A 15341-nucleotide genomic window follows, 5' to 3' on the forward strand; every position below is an offset into this window, starting at 1 on the left:
AAGCGTTCGGCGGCGGACCGGCAACCCAAAGACCGAGTGAGAAGCGATAGAGAGAGAGGGCTGTCTTTGCTAAGCCCTTTTGGGGCGTTGCAGGCCACTCTAGCTTACTGCATGGATCCCAGAAGGCCCCTTTTCTTCTCCTTTCACCCAAACGTTTTAGTGTTCTATGATCCCTCTTTCACATGTGCTATGTCGCCATTAATTATGCCACATTCAGCTCTTGTGGGACGCTCCTGAAGGCTTGCGGTCTCTCCAATCAAATTCCATTACTCTGTGTCACCGTCTCTCAGTCCCCCCTCTGCACAGCCCACTGCGGTTGCAATGCGTTCCACGCTTTCACCCCCGTGAGGTTGTGTGTGTGTGTGTGTGTGTGGGTACACACCTTTTTTGCATGTGTGGCTGTGCATGCATGCACGCTTGTTGAAGGTTCTGTGTGTGTGTGTTTGTGGATGTACCGCCTCTCTTTGCGTGCTATCATCTCTGATCGTGGGCCACTCATTTGCTCATTTATATCCACGGCGAAGTAGGAAAATTGCCATCCCCCAGATAGCTATCATTTGATTGGTTCGAGCAACATGCAATGTTATCGACATATTGTTCTGTGTTGTCTCATGCATCTGCACGGAGTGGTTACTAATACCTGACACACTGTATGTCTGGTGGTCTGTACTAGCTGACCTTGGTTCCCCCCTCTGGGACAAAGCTGGAATGCCCTTTAGCTTGCTCTAATTAGCCTAATGCTGAGTACGACTCCCTGACCACAAATCTATGAGGAGACCTCTCCACACATCTGTTCCCTCCAACTAGTGTGGATCTGTTCTGGAGGCGTCTGCGTCGGACTGTTACTGCAGAGGAGCTCTGAACCTGTCTTTTTCTATTTGCGTATGTCAGGCTAGATTAGTTTGCCGTTGTGTGTGTGTGTGTGTGTGTGTGTGTGTGTGTGTGTGGATGAATTTGTATTTTGTGCGTGTGTAGTCTGTCTCCAAGCATTTGTCGGTTTGGCATCTTACAGTGCATCCAGGGATGCTTCTATTTTTCAAGTCTTTATGGCTTCATTTAATGACAACCATTCAGAGATTGCTTCCATCTGTAATTAGTGAATGTCTGTGATTCAGTTCAACCGAGATTCATCTAGATGAATAGATGTATAAGCATGATTACAGCAACTTTGTATTTACAAATGTGAGACACGTTAAGCTTGACTTGATAGGAGTCCTAAATCTTCACGTTGTCTAGCAAAGACAACTTGATACGTTGTCTAGACAGTACAACATTCAAATAAAATAAACATTGTGGTTAATACAAATACAAATCAAAACCTTAAAAAGTCAATACCGAATGTGAATCTAGTAACAGGCGCTGTTAAGCAATGTTTAGTTGCCTTAAAGTACGACAGCAGGTAAGCAAGGGTAAAACATAGTGTTGATTAGTAGTTAATTATTCATCTGTTCCTGCCTGTAGGACTGTGCCATCTGAACCCATGAAGTTGGAGCTATTGAGAAAATAGTTTTGGCAAGTCCATTATCAAGTTGTCTTTATGGTGTTAGGACATTGAGGTGGGATCTTGACATGATTTGTGAGGGGATAGTTGACTAGAATAGCTGAAATCACAGAAGATAATTATAGTGAAGTGCAGAACAACAAGTCTGTCTCCATGTGACCTGAAGTACAAACAAATGAGTATACTCCAAGGTTCACATGGAGAAATCAATGGTGGTGATATCGAAACGTTCAATACTCTTTGACAGAGCCATAGACCCTTTGACTTACGAGAAAAAGAGGAACATTGGAGCCTCTGGTTTGTGCTTAGATTGGGCAAAAAAATGACCGCAGAGGGTATTGGCATTGAAATCAGATATGCTTCCCAAAAAGTCAAAAGAGAATAAAATACCAAAAATAGGATCATGGAAAGAACAATAAGGAAAACACGCAGCACGCCATACTGACACGCCGCGGTGCACAGAAGAAGAAGATGTTGATTGAGCAAGAATCGTGATGCAGGCCAAGCAGAGGCTATCTCTGATTCTACAGGTCCAGATAAGCCTTCAGGCACTCATTTGTTCCACATTTAAACACAAACACCACAGCTTCAAACCAGCCATTACATTGATTTATGGGGTAAACAGCCGTAAATAGGGGTAACGGTAAAAAAGCTGTACTCTCCTTGCATAATATGATCTATTTATACTTGGTGACCATTACTGTAAACTCCACATCTTGTGTTCCCAACTATGTGTACCTACTGGCATAGCCAAAAGATAGCCAACACACTTTAACATAGCCTGACGTTGTCATACTCATAATTCTAGTCAGAATATGAGTCTGAAAACTCTCCGTTGGGCTGTGACTACGGGGCGTGTTTCAACCGAACTCGTAAAACAAATGCCTCTACGCTCAATTGGATAGGCCTACAACCAATCAGAGCAACGTAATGTGTTGTTTGTTGAAAACAAATTCAACCCAAGGGCTCTTTCGTGACGTTGTTGATTACGTTACTGTTGATCATCTGTCCATCATCGTATAAAGCCCGCCCTGACAATTTTATTGGTCCGGCCAGATTCTGGTTTTATGTAGTTGTTCCCAATACGAGACCCTCCAGACCCAACTTCCCGACCAAATGTTTTTGTGGGCGGGGAGAATTTGGGCTGGCAGCCAGGCTAACTTTAACATAAAACAAACGTGGTTACAATTTAGACCCAGGTGCTAGTAAGAAGTGTAAATGTAAAGTAATAATGCGCTTCTCAGATGCTTATTAGCATTAATAAAACTTCTAATGAGACTATGTGTTAATGTTATGCATAAGGATTAGGGTAACGGCTAGGGTTAGTGTTGTCTAACGATAAGGTAAGTGTTAGTTTATAGGTAATAAAAGCCGTCATTAACATTACAGTATTTTACAATCGCTATGACAATTCTTTCAATACTCTAACAAGTTTTCTTAAATCTTGACACAGTTAAAACAACATCCATCTGTGTTGGCTGTACAATTGACACAGTTCAAAACCTAACTTATTGGCTAAAGTCAAAGCGAACAGCTGTTCACATTGTGAACTGAAACACAAATATATCCCCGGTATTTTATGCCATTGCTACTTAGAAACAGCTGGTTGAAGTTATGCAAATACATCACAGCTGATTCCCATCTAGGAAACACTCAGGTGTTGAGGTTCTTTCAATCCCATGACCATAAGGTATATATAAAGAGGATATTCAGCAGAGGACCTCTTTGGGCTGAACTTATGTGGAAAAAGAAAAATATAGAGCAACACGAAGAAAGTAAGAATACAGTGATGCCTGCATGAGGGAGAGGAAGACAAGTACCAGGACAAGGGAGAGGGGGAGGAGTTAGAATGTGTGGTGGTGCTCAAAGAAGGGCCAGAGCTAGGGTAACTGATGAAATACTGTCAATGGCAGCTGTAGTGCATATTTCTTGCAGTAATGTCCTGTTGCAAATGAAGCCTTTACTGCAGCAATTATGTTTCTTGCTTCTTTTTTCAATACAGTAACCGTACATTCTATAAAGCTACTCTGAGATGGATCATTCATTTTTTGTTCTGAATTTCTGCAGGAAAAGAAACAAAATGTATGCATTTACTAAACCCAACAAAACAAAAATGTAAAGAGGCTTCAAAAAAACCTGCATTCAAAACACAATCTATGATCCATATACTGTGAGACCTGACACATATAAAAGAATGCCGTTTCTGTAATTCCATCTGATGTTAGTGTTTTTTATGACATTGTGCAATGATTGATGAAATGTTCCTGTTGAAAGAGAACATGTGTCAGTGTTTTGGTAGACATGGTGTATTGTTTAGTGTATTTTTGTGTTATGAAAATTAGTGTTTGAATTTAGTTTACAATAAGCGATTTTGAGCATGAAATTAACTGTCAATTGTGTGTGGTAGGTGTGTTGGTGCGTCAAGAGTTAAGGAAACTTCATACGTTTTGAAATACTTAAGAAACTTTACGTGATAAGTATTGAAGAAATTGTCATAGTGATTGTAAAAAACTGTAATATGTCAATAAGACTCACTAAGAACGTACCACCTATTAATTTATGACATAAACGTCGATTACAAGGACCTGGAGCTAAAGTGTTGACGCAAAATAGTTTCGAGACACACCAAGACACCAAAACTGAGACGCAGTTTGTGGTGTGTTATCCTGCAGTAGGGCCTCTGGAGATCATCTAGAGTCTTCACCTTCCTCCTCCACATCTTCTGTCCAGGAATCAGCTTCTGTTCACCGTCCCCTGCCTCCCCAGGACTCCAACACATCAGCAGAACAGGCCTGTTATGACGATGTGGAGATAAACAGTCTAATGCATGACCTAAATGGTTCTAAAGTAGGTTTGTCATGTCAAATGTCATGCAAATGACTTGCTATGTGTTTGGGTTGTCTAATGCTACTGTTAGCTATGTCATTGTTCCGTTGGAGGAGATTGGTAATGAGAATGTCAGGGTTTTCTACTGGATTTTAAAGATGTTTATTGTTATGTTTGTGGTTTATTCAAATAAGGTCGCTGTAGATGTTTGCAAAGCTTTGTGTTGATCTACAGCAAAACAGTGCTACTTAGCATTTGAATGGGGGTCCTTACCTCATGGTTTTCTATGGGTTTCATAACATTCATCATTTTTATGTCATTTGTTTATTAGTGAAAAACTATAAACAAACAGTAACATGCAAGTGCACGTGCTCACACACAAAATCAAACAATGCTTTTAATTTGTCTAGTCTTTATGAGTCTTGAATTTTTTTTACTACTTTAAATTCATCACAATTTGCCACAGACTGACTTGTGGAAGGCACAAAATGTGTCGGCGAACAAAAACCCACAAAAGATGTGACACCGTGAGACATCAAACGGTGATTCAACCATTTTCGGAAGAGAGAAACACAGACGAAACGCAACGAAATGCTGTGAAAAAGCATTTGGACCGGGGTACAGGCATGCGTGGACGCACTTGATGTCTCAGTGTGCGTCCGTCTAGGCGCGCGTGTGTGTGTGTGTGTGGCAGCGTGCCCGGTGCTCAGTGTGGGTGCGTGTCTCTCTGGCAGGCTCTGCGCGGAGGTGCTCCCCAGGGCCTCTATACGCCCATGCCTGCCGCTTTCATCTCTCTGGCCCGGGGGCCCATCCACCTCCGCCGAGCCCAGATAGACTGGTGGAGGAGGGGGAGAGACGGAGGGAGGGAGGGTGCTGAGGGGTTCGAAGGGGACTGGAGGAAGAGGGAAACAGAGGGACCATGGGAAATGAAGAGACAACAGAAATGATAGAGCAGCAGAGGGCTGTAGATGAACCGCTAGGGTGAGCCAGGGTCAGGTGGCCTTGGGCTGATCCAGGTGGATGGACACCAGGAACCGCCTTCGTTTCTTTCCACATCAATCTCCCCCCCAGTCCCTCCGGAGCATTCCGGCTGAGAGCCACCAATTATTACCGGTGGAGCATGCTCCCTTGGTCTTCTCTAGACCCTTTAAGAGAGAGGCGGTCAGAGGTCAGATGAGTGCTTGGGCGTGATTGGCAGGTGGGCCAGCGAAGCGGGTGAAGCCTGGGTATGTTGCAGAATCCAGAGGTGCACCGTGCAATGCTAAGTGGGTGTCAGCTGCTGTCACACACACAGGACACATACCTGCAACATGTTCAACATACAACGATCCTTCATTCTGTATACGTTTACATTTAATCATTCAGCAGACGCTCTTATCCAGAGCGACATACAGTAAGTACAGGGACATTCCCCTGAGGCAAGTAGGGTGAAGTGCCTTGCCCTAGGACACAGTCATTTGGCACAGCCAGGAATAGAACGGGCAACCGTCTGATTAGTAGCCCGATTCCCTAACCGCTCAGCCATCTGACTCCCTTATACATTTATAATAAAATAGATGCAATGTGCACAGATGAGCCCAAACATTATGACCACTCACAGGTGAAGCTAATAAGGTTGATCATCTCAAAACAAGGGCGCATGTCCAGGTCTGGGTAGATGAGTGAACAGTTATTATACGTGCTGGATGCAAGAGTAAGGACCGGAGTGACTTTGACAAGGACAGAGGACCATGGAGGGTCAGACCATTTACATTTAGTAATTTAGCAGACGCTCTTATCCAGAGCGACTTACAGTAAGTACAGGGACATTCCCCCCGAGGCAAGTAGGGTGAAATGCCTTGCCGAAGGACACAACGTCATTTGGCACGGTGGGGAATCGATCCAGCAACCTTCTGATTACTAGCCCGACTCCCTCACCGCTCAGCCATCTGACTCCAACTGACCACCAACCAACACCGGGGGTGCTGGACGCCCGAGGCTCATCGATGCACGAGGGCAACCAAGGCTATCCTGTCTGGTCCCAACCGAGGCAACGGTCTACTGTGAGCACGAGTCAGAGAGAATGTTAACGATGGTTACGGGATGAATGTGTTGCGTGGCCCCCTGCTGTGTTGGGGGCTGTGTATAGCACCGGTGGGATGCGTCGGAGCGGCGAGCTCCATCCACTGCAGCTTGGTCTCGCAAACTGACAGCACTCGAACGATCTGCTGCTTATGTTCCTCTGCTGGAGACCACTAGACACCTTCAGGTCTACTAGAGTCCGTGCCTGTGCTGTTCTGGCGGCACACGGATGACCAACAGCATATTAGGCAGGTGGTCATAATGTTTATATACATATATGTATACATGATGTATGTATATATATGTATGCGTGTATACATTTGGTATACGTAGCCTATTTGATGGGCAGGATAAAGATGTTCTTATCAAATGGCTGCAGGCTCACGTTGACGCCTGAGTGTCAGGTTGAGTTGAGTGGTGTGTGGCTCACTGCAGCGTCCTGTCAGTTCGGCTGGACGTCGGCAGGTAGGTGAGGAGGAAGGGACCTGAAGTGGCGGGGTAATGTGACTGGCGTTGTCACCGGTGTCACCCCCGCTTAGCAGCCGGGCCGGGAGATGTGCGGAGGCCGCGGTCGTCACTTCCTCTCGCAGTCTAGCCGGGCTCGCAGCTCTCTCTCTGCCCGAGAACCCATGGACCTCGTCGCCACCTCATACCAGCCACACCCCCCCCCTCCTTCCTCCTGCCCAACTGCAAACTCACATTCTCATTTTAACCCGCCCCCAGGGGAAGCCTCGCGACCGCGAGCCGCGTTCCTAAACGACATGATCTAAATTGAGACGGGTTCCCTTCAATTCCGTCCTCCCGTCCACTCGAGTCGCTGGTGTGACATCGACGTCACGCGAGTTCGTCTCTTGACCTTTTTTTCCGGGGGGGTGGGGGGGGTGGATGTTTTCACAAGCTTCTTTCCCCCCTTCTGAGCTCACAGGGGGAGACGGGCCCGGTTGTAGGAGATGGTCTCCCGTGTGAATAATGCATGCGCTGCATTTGGAGGGATCTCATTCATAACTCATGCTCTCTGCCCCTTCTTTGTAGCGTGCTCCCCATCCATGCTCTCTCCGCCACAACCCTAACCCCGCTCCGTGCGCTAGGAGAGCACTCTGCATGTGTCAGCTGTTTAGGCATTCTCAATCCCTTCCAGAATAGGGCGTGGTTCAGGGCGAAATATTCGGGGGGAAAAAGGACCCATCGGAAATTCAATATTTGATGGTAACCTCGTTTTTTTTTTCACGGATTGTCCCCGTCGGGTTGCTGTTGTCGTCGCATCGAATCCAATTTTTATTGTGTAGGTATTTTTTACATTGGATGTCATGGAGGGCTTGACGAACGCACATGGAATGGCATCTAAACCAGCCTACACCCTCAAGGTCATCGCCCACCGGTCACCAGCCCTCTGTCCATGTGCTCAGTCAGAGAGACTTGACTTGATGGGATGTCGAGCTAGCAGCATTGATGCCAGTAAAGGGGAACAGAGATAGAGAACAGGAAGCGCCTCATCCCTCCCCCCCCCCCACACACACACACACATTTAGTCATTTAGCAGACACTCTTAAAGATGCTGTAAAGTGGAATAGAAAAGGAGTTTGAAGTTCATCACACCACGGAAGAATGTGTTGTCTACTACCCATTCAAATTCGAATGGGAAAAAAAACACAGACAAGTATGTTAAATTAGGCTTTGAAATCGTGAGAAAATCCGCAGATTCACAAATCTTCTCTGCGGACTCTCCTCTGCTTCTCTGAGACCTGGGGGGGGCGTGTCTAATTTATTGAATTTAGCAACAACAGCAACACTAGCTAAAACAATTGCAGATATCAGAACAGACCCATCTGCAGTCTCTGAGTGTTTTATGTGTTAATTACTTTGTCTTTGCATCTTATCAGGTGAGAAACAGAATGCAACCGTCTGTGATCTGACGTAAATTAGACAGGTGGCTGTGACGTAGATTGGTTGGGTTTTGCCCCGCCGATACAAAACTTGACTTGAAAACGGGTGAGAAACTGTTCAACGGTCTAACTCCACATTTCAGGGCGACAAAGTTTTAGAGCTTTGCACATGCTTTCAGCAACTCATTTCACACGTATATAATGTACTGAGAAGCAAATCATGGAATTTGCTTTACAACACCTTAAACAGTCTCGCGCACAAAGGTTGTTTGTGTGACACGCATGGCTGACGAGGTGAATCTTTACTTATTTGTTTTAATCCTCGTGTTAGTCATTGTTGGTGTTACATGGGCCACGCTAACTGGCGTTAATCCCCGTCTCTCGGGGTGTCTAATAGATCCCGAGCGTTCTCACGGGCGTTACCGGATGTGTTCAGCCCTGTCAGCTCACACTTTGGAGGGAGGCAGGCTTCTCTGCATTGATCCGTTAGCCATCCTGCACAGGCGTTAGATTTATTTTAAGCAGTGGGCTCCTCGTCAGACTTGTGTCTCCCGCCCCGCTGTCTCTCCCGCCCTCCATTCGACCCCCTCCTTCCAATCCCAACCGTCTCCGCATGCGCTTCCCCGAGCCTTGAACAGCCGATTGTTGTTCTTGTCTTTTTTTTTTTTTACCTCAGCCTTGAACCTCGGCTTGATTTTTTAATTATTAACCCTGTAAGAGCCCTTGTTGGTAAATTACAATGTCACCTTTAGCTCTCCAAAAAACCCATTTGCAAAAATGGAGGTGTTTTAAACAGACCACATTTACATAGCCATTGGGTCTTATTGTCTTGCCTTGCAATGCTATTGGATACTAAATATGTATATAGATCTGGCCATAAGGCCGTAAACTCATTTCAATGTTTGGGGTGATTTTGGGGTTAGAATATGTACTTCAAATAATTACTGAGTTATTGTGGAATTCATGCATCACATTTGATTTTCGGCTAGTTTTGTCTTTGTTGTCATTTTACAATGTTGGGTGAAAATGGTAGCTAAAATTGCACGTGCACCTTGCACACTACATACAGACATTACACTTCTGGAATGTTCAGATACAGGATAAATAGCTTTTGTAAAGCTCTTTCTTGGAAGTCGCTTTGGATAAAAGCGTCTGCTAAATGCATAAATGTAAAATTTTAACACTTACAGAAATATAATTCGTATTTGACGATTCACACTTACAAATGGGTTATTTGTTATAATTCTAAATCAATGTTATTTCTATGTTAGCAGTGAAATATTGTCAACTGTTTAAAAAAAATCGGGGCTTTGTTTGTTTGCCCAAATATCTGCTTGTTGCACAAAGCAGATACCGATTGTGGAATGCTGGGTCAAAGTCCAGGGCCTATTTTTACTCCCAGTCCGTCCCTGGTGGTAGGCCCATGCCCTACGGTGCGTTCAGCGTTACCTACTGGACCGTGTTAATGTGCCATTCTGCAACGGCTTTCTTCCATTAATGTGAATCTCTTATTGTATCTGCCGAAGCCACGACTGACTTCAAAGCGCTTGGCTCCTTCTGAGGTGAGGTGTCTACAGCCGTCCTCGTCATCGTGGTTTGAGGCAGGACAAAAACTCCTCTCATCACAACAGGCCTCGGAAAATCCGCTAGGTAATCCGAAGGGCAGTTTGTCTGATGCTGCAGGCAATTTCTCGGGAGGCGGGCAGAGGCACATTTGTCTGTGACGACAGTTAGTCTGTGGCACTTTACGGTGGGTGGATAGGGAGCTCAGAATGGGCCTGTTTTTAATCAAGATGAATTTGATTTGATTCAGCTTATTAGATGGAGCGGTGGAGGGGAGCTTTCTCAAAGCAGCACGCAGGCTTACAGGGAATAATTGCGCTAATTGAAGTGAATATTCTTGGGTCACATGAAGTCTGCAGTGTAGTGATACTTTTCACACAACACATTCCTTGTGTTTTGTTCGAAAGAAACCATTTGCTGCGATAAGTATCTGTTACGGAGTCCAGTTGATAGGTAATCGACTAGCCGGACTGTTCCCCGGTCTCAGCGTGGAGGGATTTGTGCAATGCTTGAACAAGGCCCTTGAACTTGACATTGGTGTCTGTCTTTATTCCTTTATCCAACATTATCATACCAAAACAGTATCCCTTTCCTTGAGACCTGACAAGTCGACGCATGTCTTTCTAAGCAGATGGTATTTAATTCACTAAACACAGAAAAGCACATCCGTATTGCCAAATAACTAACACTACAGAATATTCTCTAGGACATCTCTAAATATACACTAAACACAGCAGCAGGTCGATCGGTGATTAGGCTACTTGACCGATCTAAGATGGCATAATGTGTTGTGTTCCAAGTGGGATGGATTCTGTTGACCCTGTCCTGAGGGTTTGAGCGATAACCTTAGGGAAATGTCAAAGTACTCCCAATCATGCCCTATATTTAATTTCCTGTCATGCTAACAGATATTTCAATTTTCGTTAAATGTTGAAACTGATTACTTGCATTTCCTCCGTCCTGTCAATACACTGATTGTTGAAAATGCGTACGATGACCGTTTAAAAGGGCAAAATTCACAAAGTCAACATTGACATCATTTAGATGCGTCCCCCAAAAGAGTCGCTTTCAAACTTCTGAGCCTCTTGAACACAAATAGAACCCTCCTTGCCTTCGTCCGGGTCTCGGCTGTGGCGCCTGGAGAGGTCATAAATAAAGCATTTGCAATATTACAGTCTCTCTCTCCCTTTTTATCTCACTCTGTGTGGCTAGCCGAATGATTTGTCACGTTCTTTCCCTTCGCGATTTACATGCCGTAAAGGTTGGTCATGTCGCAATGATGGGCGGGCTTTTCTTAAATGTTTCACTGTCAATTATCCATCCAGCCCCCTTAAGATGTGTGTTTATCTCTGTCTCGTAGAAGCAGTTGGCTACGGAGGATGAAAGGGGCTGCACCTGTTCGTGCCTGGCTGCTTGCCTAGCTAACCTTGAGGACCAAGCGGACCACATCTGGAGGGAGGCCAGTAAATGGTGTGCGGAGGAGAGCGACGACAACAGACGAGCTGAGGATTTTCCCCCCGTTGGTTTGTACTCCCTCTGAACCCACGCTCACAGACCTCACTACCGGAGAGAACCACACAACCTTGATCTGTGGTAATATATTCCCAAACATATGGTTACGGCCATGTTGAAAGCCTGTTCGTTATAGTGTGTTTTTCCTGAAATCTCCTTTTTCCCTCTCGCCAATGTCCCCCGATGGAGAGACTACGGAGAGAATCAGGATAGTGAGGAAAAGTTAAAGAAAGCAACAACAAAAAAGCTTCTAGAAGATTCCGTCGAAATCGAATTATTTCTGCACATTAAAGGGCAATAACAAAAGACCCTATAGCCAGGGGATAAATCCTGCCTTTTTTTAGCTGTGGAGAATTAGCAATCCAGGAGAGCCACAGGAGCAGGAGGGATAAGGGCCAGAGGAGGGAAATGAGATCCTGGAAGGGAATGTGTGGGGTATGGGGCACCAGCACCTGGCCCCTGCTGTTGTTGACTGGAATGCTCCTGACGAGCGCATTGGAGTACGAGGGACTTCCTGGCCAGTGGGCGCGTTACGGCCAATGGGAGTCCGCCAAAATGGCGGGCGAGCTGAGCTTGCTTCTGAAGACCAACAGCAGCAAGGCCCTCGTGCTGTACCTAGACGACGGCGGCGACTGCGACTTCCTGGAGCTGCTGATCGCCGACGGGCGCCTCCAGCTGCGCTTCACCATCCACTGCGCCGAGCCGGCGTCCCTGCACACGGAGACGCGCGTCGACGACCGGCGCTGGCACCGCGTCCGGCTCACCCGCAGCTACCGCGAGACCCGGCTGGAGGTGGACAACGAGGACAAGGCGGCCGAAGTGAGGTCCAAGAGGAGCGAAATGGCGGTGGCCAGCGACCTGTTTGTGGGCGGCATCCCTCCCGACGTTCGCCTGTCCGCCCTCACGTCCAGCACCGTCAAATACGAGCCCCCGTACCACGGCTTGATCGTCAACCTGAGGCTGGGCGAGAGCCATCCCGTGTTGCTCGACAGCCAGGGGGTCGCGAGCGACGCCGAGTATCTGTGCTCGGCGCACAACCCCTGTGGTCATGGAGGCCTGTGCTCTACCCAAGAGGTGGAGGTCCAATGTGACTGCACCAACACTGGCTACAAGGGGAAATACTGCCATGAAGGTGAGCCCAAATAGATAATGAGTCGAGAAAAGCGTGAATGCAATTGACCCTCCTGTGTATTTGTGCGTGTTGGGCCGGCGCGTGCCCGTTTGTGTGTGTGAGGTTTCGTCTTCGGAACGCCTTCGCAGTTGAACTGATTGCTTTATGGAGTGAAATGACGGTTTTTGAGGGATTCCTTTGGGCTTTACTTGTAATTCGGAGTCATTATCTCATTCGACTTTCATTTTCATTAATTATTTGGAGAGAAGAGTTGTGCTTATCTATATTTCAGCACAGCTTGACAGACTGTCTCTGAAAGCTTGGGGGGGTTTGGTGAGATGGTTGGATATGCTGTTGATTATGAGTACAATTTTCGGTAGTTTAAGCCCCCCCCCCCCCCTCCCCCCCACTCACTGGCGGTTGACTGTTTTACGGAAGTAGATGACTATTTCACGGCTTGAGGAAAATGAGTCAATCAGGCCTCCACTTAGGATCGTGGTGGGATAGGATTGCGAGCTATTGTTCTGCTGCTGGATGTAATGTCACTCATGTAAACTGTGCCTACCTTAGGTGGCTGCTGTCACTCACATACTCATACCTATTATTAAAGACAAAGGATTCATCAAATTAATTCATCTGTTGAAAGGCTGTAGACCATTTGCATATTGTGATTATTATAATTTTTAAAATATGTGGTTTTAGTTGTCACCATTCCACTTGGCTTAAAATGAATTGCTCTAATTGACAGAATGGTGTGATGCATTTTGGAAGAGGGTTATGTGAAGCATTTGGTTTTGTAGGGTACCAGAAGAAAAAAAGGACACAAAATACAGTGCCCTCCAAAAGTATTGGAACAGTGAGGCGAATTCCTTTATTTTTGCTGTAGACTGAAAACATTTGGGCTTGACATCAAATAATGAACGTGAGACCAGAGATCAACGTTTCAGCTTTTATTTCCAGGTATTTACATCAGGATCTGATGCACAACTAAGAAAATATCACATTTTGTTTGAATCCACCCATTTGTCATGTGATCAAAAGTATTGGAACAGATATACTTAAAACATATTTAAGTGAATAAGACTTAATATTTAGTTGCAAATCCTTTGCTTTCAATAACTGCAGCAAGTCTGTGACCCATTGACGTCACCAAACTTTTGCATTCTTCCTTTTTGATGCTTTCCCAGGCTTTCACTGCAGCCTCTTTCAGTTGTTGTTTGTTTTGTGGGGTTCCTCCCTTCAGTCTCCTCTTAAGCAGGTAAAATGCATGCTCTATAGGGTTTAAGTCTGGAGATTGACTTGGCCAGTCTAATACCTTCCATTTCTTGCCCCTGATGAACTCCTTTGTTGTTTTGGCAGTGTGTTTTGGGTCGTTATCTTGCTGCATGATGAAGGCTCTGCCAATCAGTTTGGTTGCATCTTTCCTTAAATTGGCAGACAAAATGTTTCTGTAGACTTCCGAGTTCATTTTGCTGCTGCCATCATGTGTTACATCCTCAATGAAGATTAATGAGCCCGTCCCACAAGAAGCCATGCAAGCCCAAGCCATGACATTACCTCCACCGTGTTTCACAGATGAGCTTGTGTGTTTGGGATCATGAGCAGTTCCTTTCTTTCTCCAAACTTTAGCCTTTCCATCACTTTGGTAAAAGTTAATCTTTGTCTCATCAGTCCATAAAACTTTGTCCCAGAATTTTTGAGGTTCATCTCTGTACTTTTTGGCAAATTCCAGCCTGGCCTTCCTATTCTTCTTGCTAATGAGTGGTTTGCATCTTCTGGTGTAGCCCTTGTACTTTTGTTCATGAAGTCTTCTGCGAACAGTAGATAGTGATACCTTCACTCCTGCCATCTGGAGGTTGTTGCTGATCTCACTAACAGTTGTTTTAGGGTCTTTCTTTACAGCTCTCACAATGTTTCTGTCATCAACTGCTGATGTTTTCCTTGGTCTACCTGTTCGACGTCTGTTACTTAGTACACCAGTAGTTTTCTTCTTCTTCAGGACATTCCAAATGGTTGTACTGGCTATGGCCAATGTTTCTGCAATGGCTCTGATTGATTTTCCATCTTCTCTAAGACTCACAATTGCTTGTTTTTCACCCAAAGACAGCGCTCTGGTTTTCATGTTGTTTTCACCTCTGAATACAGTCTGCATAGACAAAACCTATCTTACCCAATCTGAACCTGAGTGTAGACATTCAGTGGTATTTATTGATTGAATAATGTATGTAATAGGACACACCTGGGCAACAAAACACACCTGTCAGTCACATGTTCCAATACTTTTGCTCACGTGACAAATGGGTGGGTTCGAACAAAAAGGTGATATTTTCTAATTTGTGCATCAGATCCTGATGTAAATACCTGGAAATAAAAGCTGAAACGTTGATCTCTGGTTTCACATTCATCGTTTGATGTCAAGCCCAAATGTTTTCAGTCTACAGCAAAAATAAAGGAATTGGCCTCACTGTTCCAATACTTTTGGAGGGCACTGTATATACTTTGGTTGCACTATAGAGCATTCCAGCAATAGACTACTGTGCTGTGTGCTCACCTCAAAGTGATCAATCCGTGCTGCACAGCATTGCTCCTTGTCAAGGTATAACATGGCGATAGCTGTCATCGTTCTCCCCTTCCCCCGCAGCGCTCGCCTGGTTTCTCTTTATCTTCTGAGTCACAGAGTCAGGCCTCTGTCTGAGGAGACAAGGCTGTTTCTCCACCAAAATGGAGCCATGGAATACCAATGGGCTGTCAGACAATTTTTTTTTTTTACCAGGGGTAAATCCTGAGAGAAAATGCATCTGTGAACACGATCACAATCCGGGCAGACAGGAGGAGTTGAGACGGTAAAACTCACCTGCACACCACTTAACCCAACACCCCTTGG

At 45.4% G+C, this 15341-nt stretch overlaps 1 protein-coding gene across 1 annotated transcript in view; it reads left to right on the forward strand.

The window, feature by feature from the left end:
* Positions 1 to 15341, forward strand: part of LOC124482538 (neurexin-2-like) — a 59971-nt gene that overhangs the window by 17317 nt on the left and 27313 nt on the right. The window contains exon 2 of the mRNA XM_047042894.1: positions 11195 to 12478. Coding sequence (XP_046898850.1) covers positions 11755 to 12478 — 724 coding nt within the window. The 5' untranslated portion in view covers positions 11195 to 11754. The remainder of the gene's footprint in view (positions 1 to 11194; positions 12479 to 15341) is intronic.

Source organism: Hypomesus transpacificus, chromosome 20 (genome assembly GCF_021917145.1).
Source record: "Hypomesus transpacificus isolate Combined female chromosome 20, fHypTra1, whole genome shotgun sequence".
Classification (NCBI taxonomy): Eukaryota; Metazoa; Chordata; class Actinopteri; order Osmeriformes; family Osmeridae; genus Hypomesus; species Hypomesus transpacificus.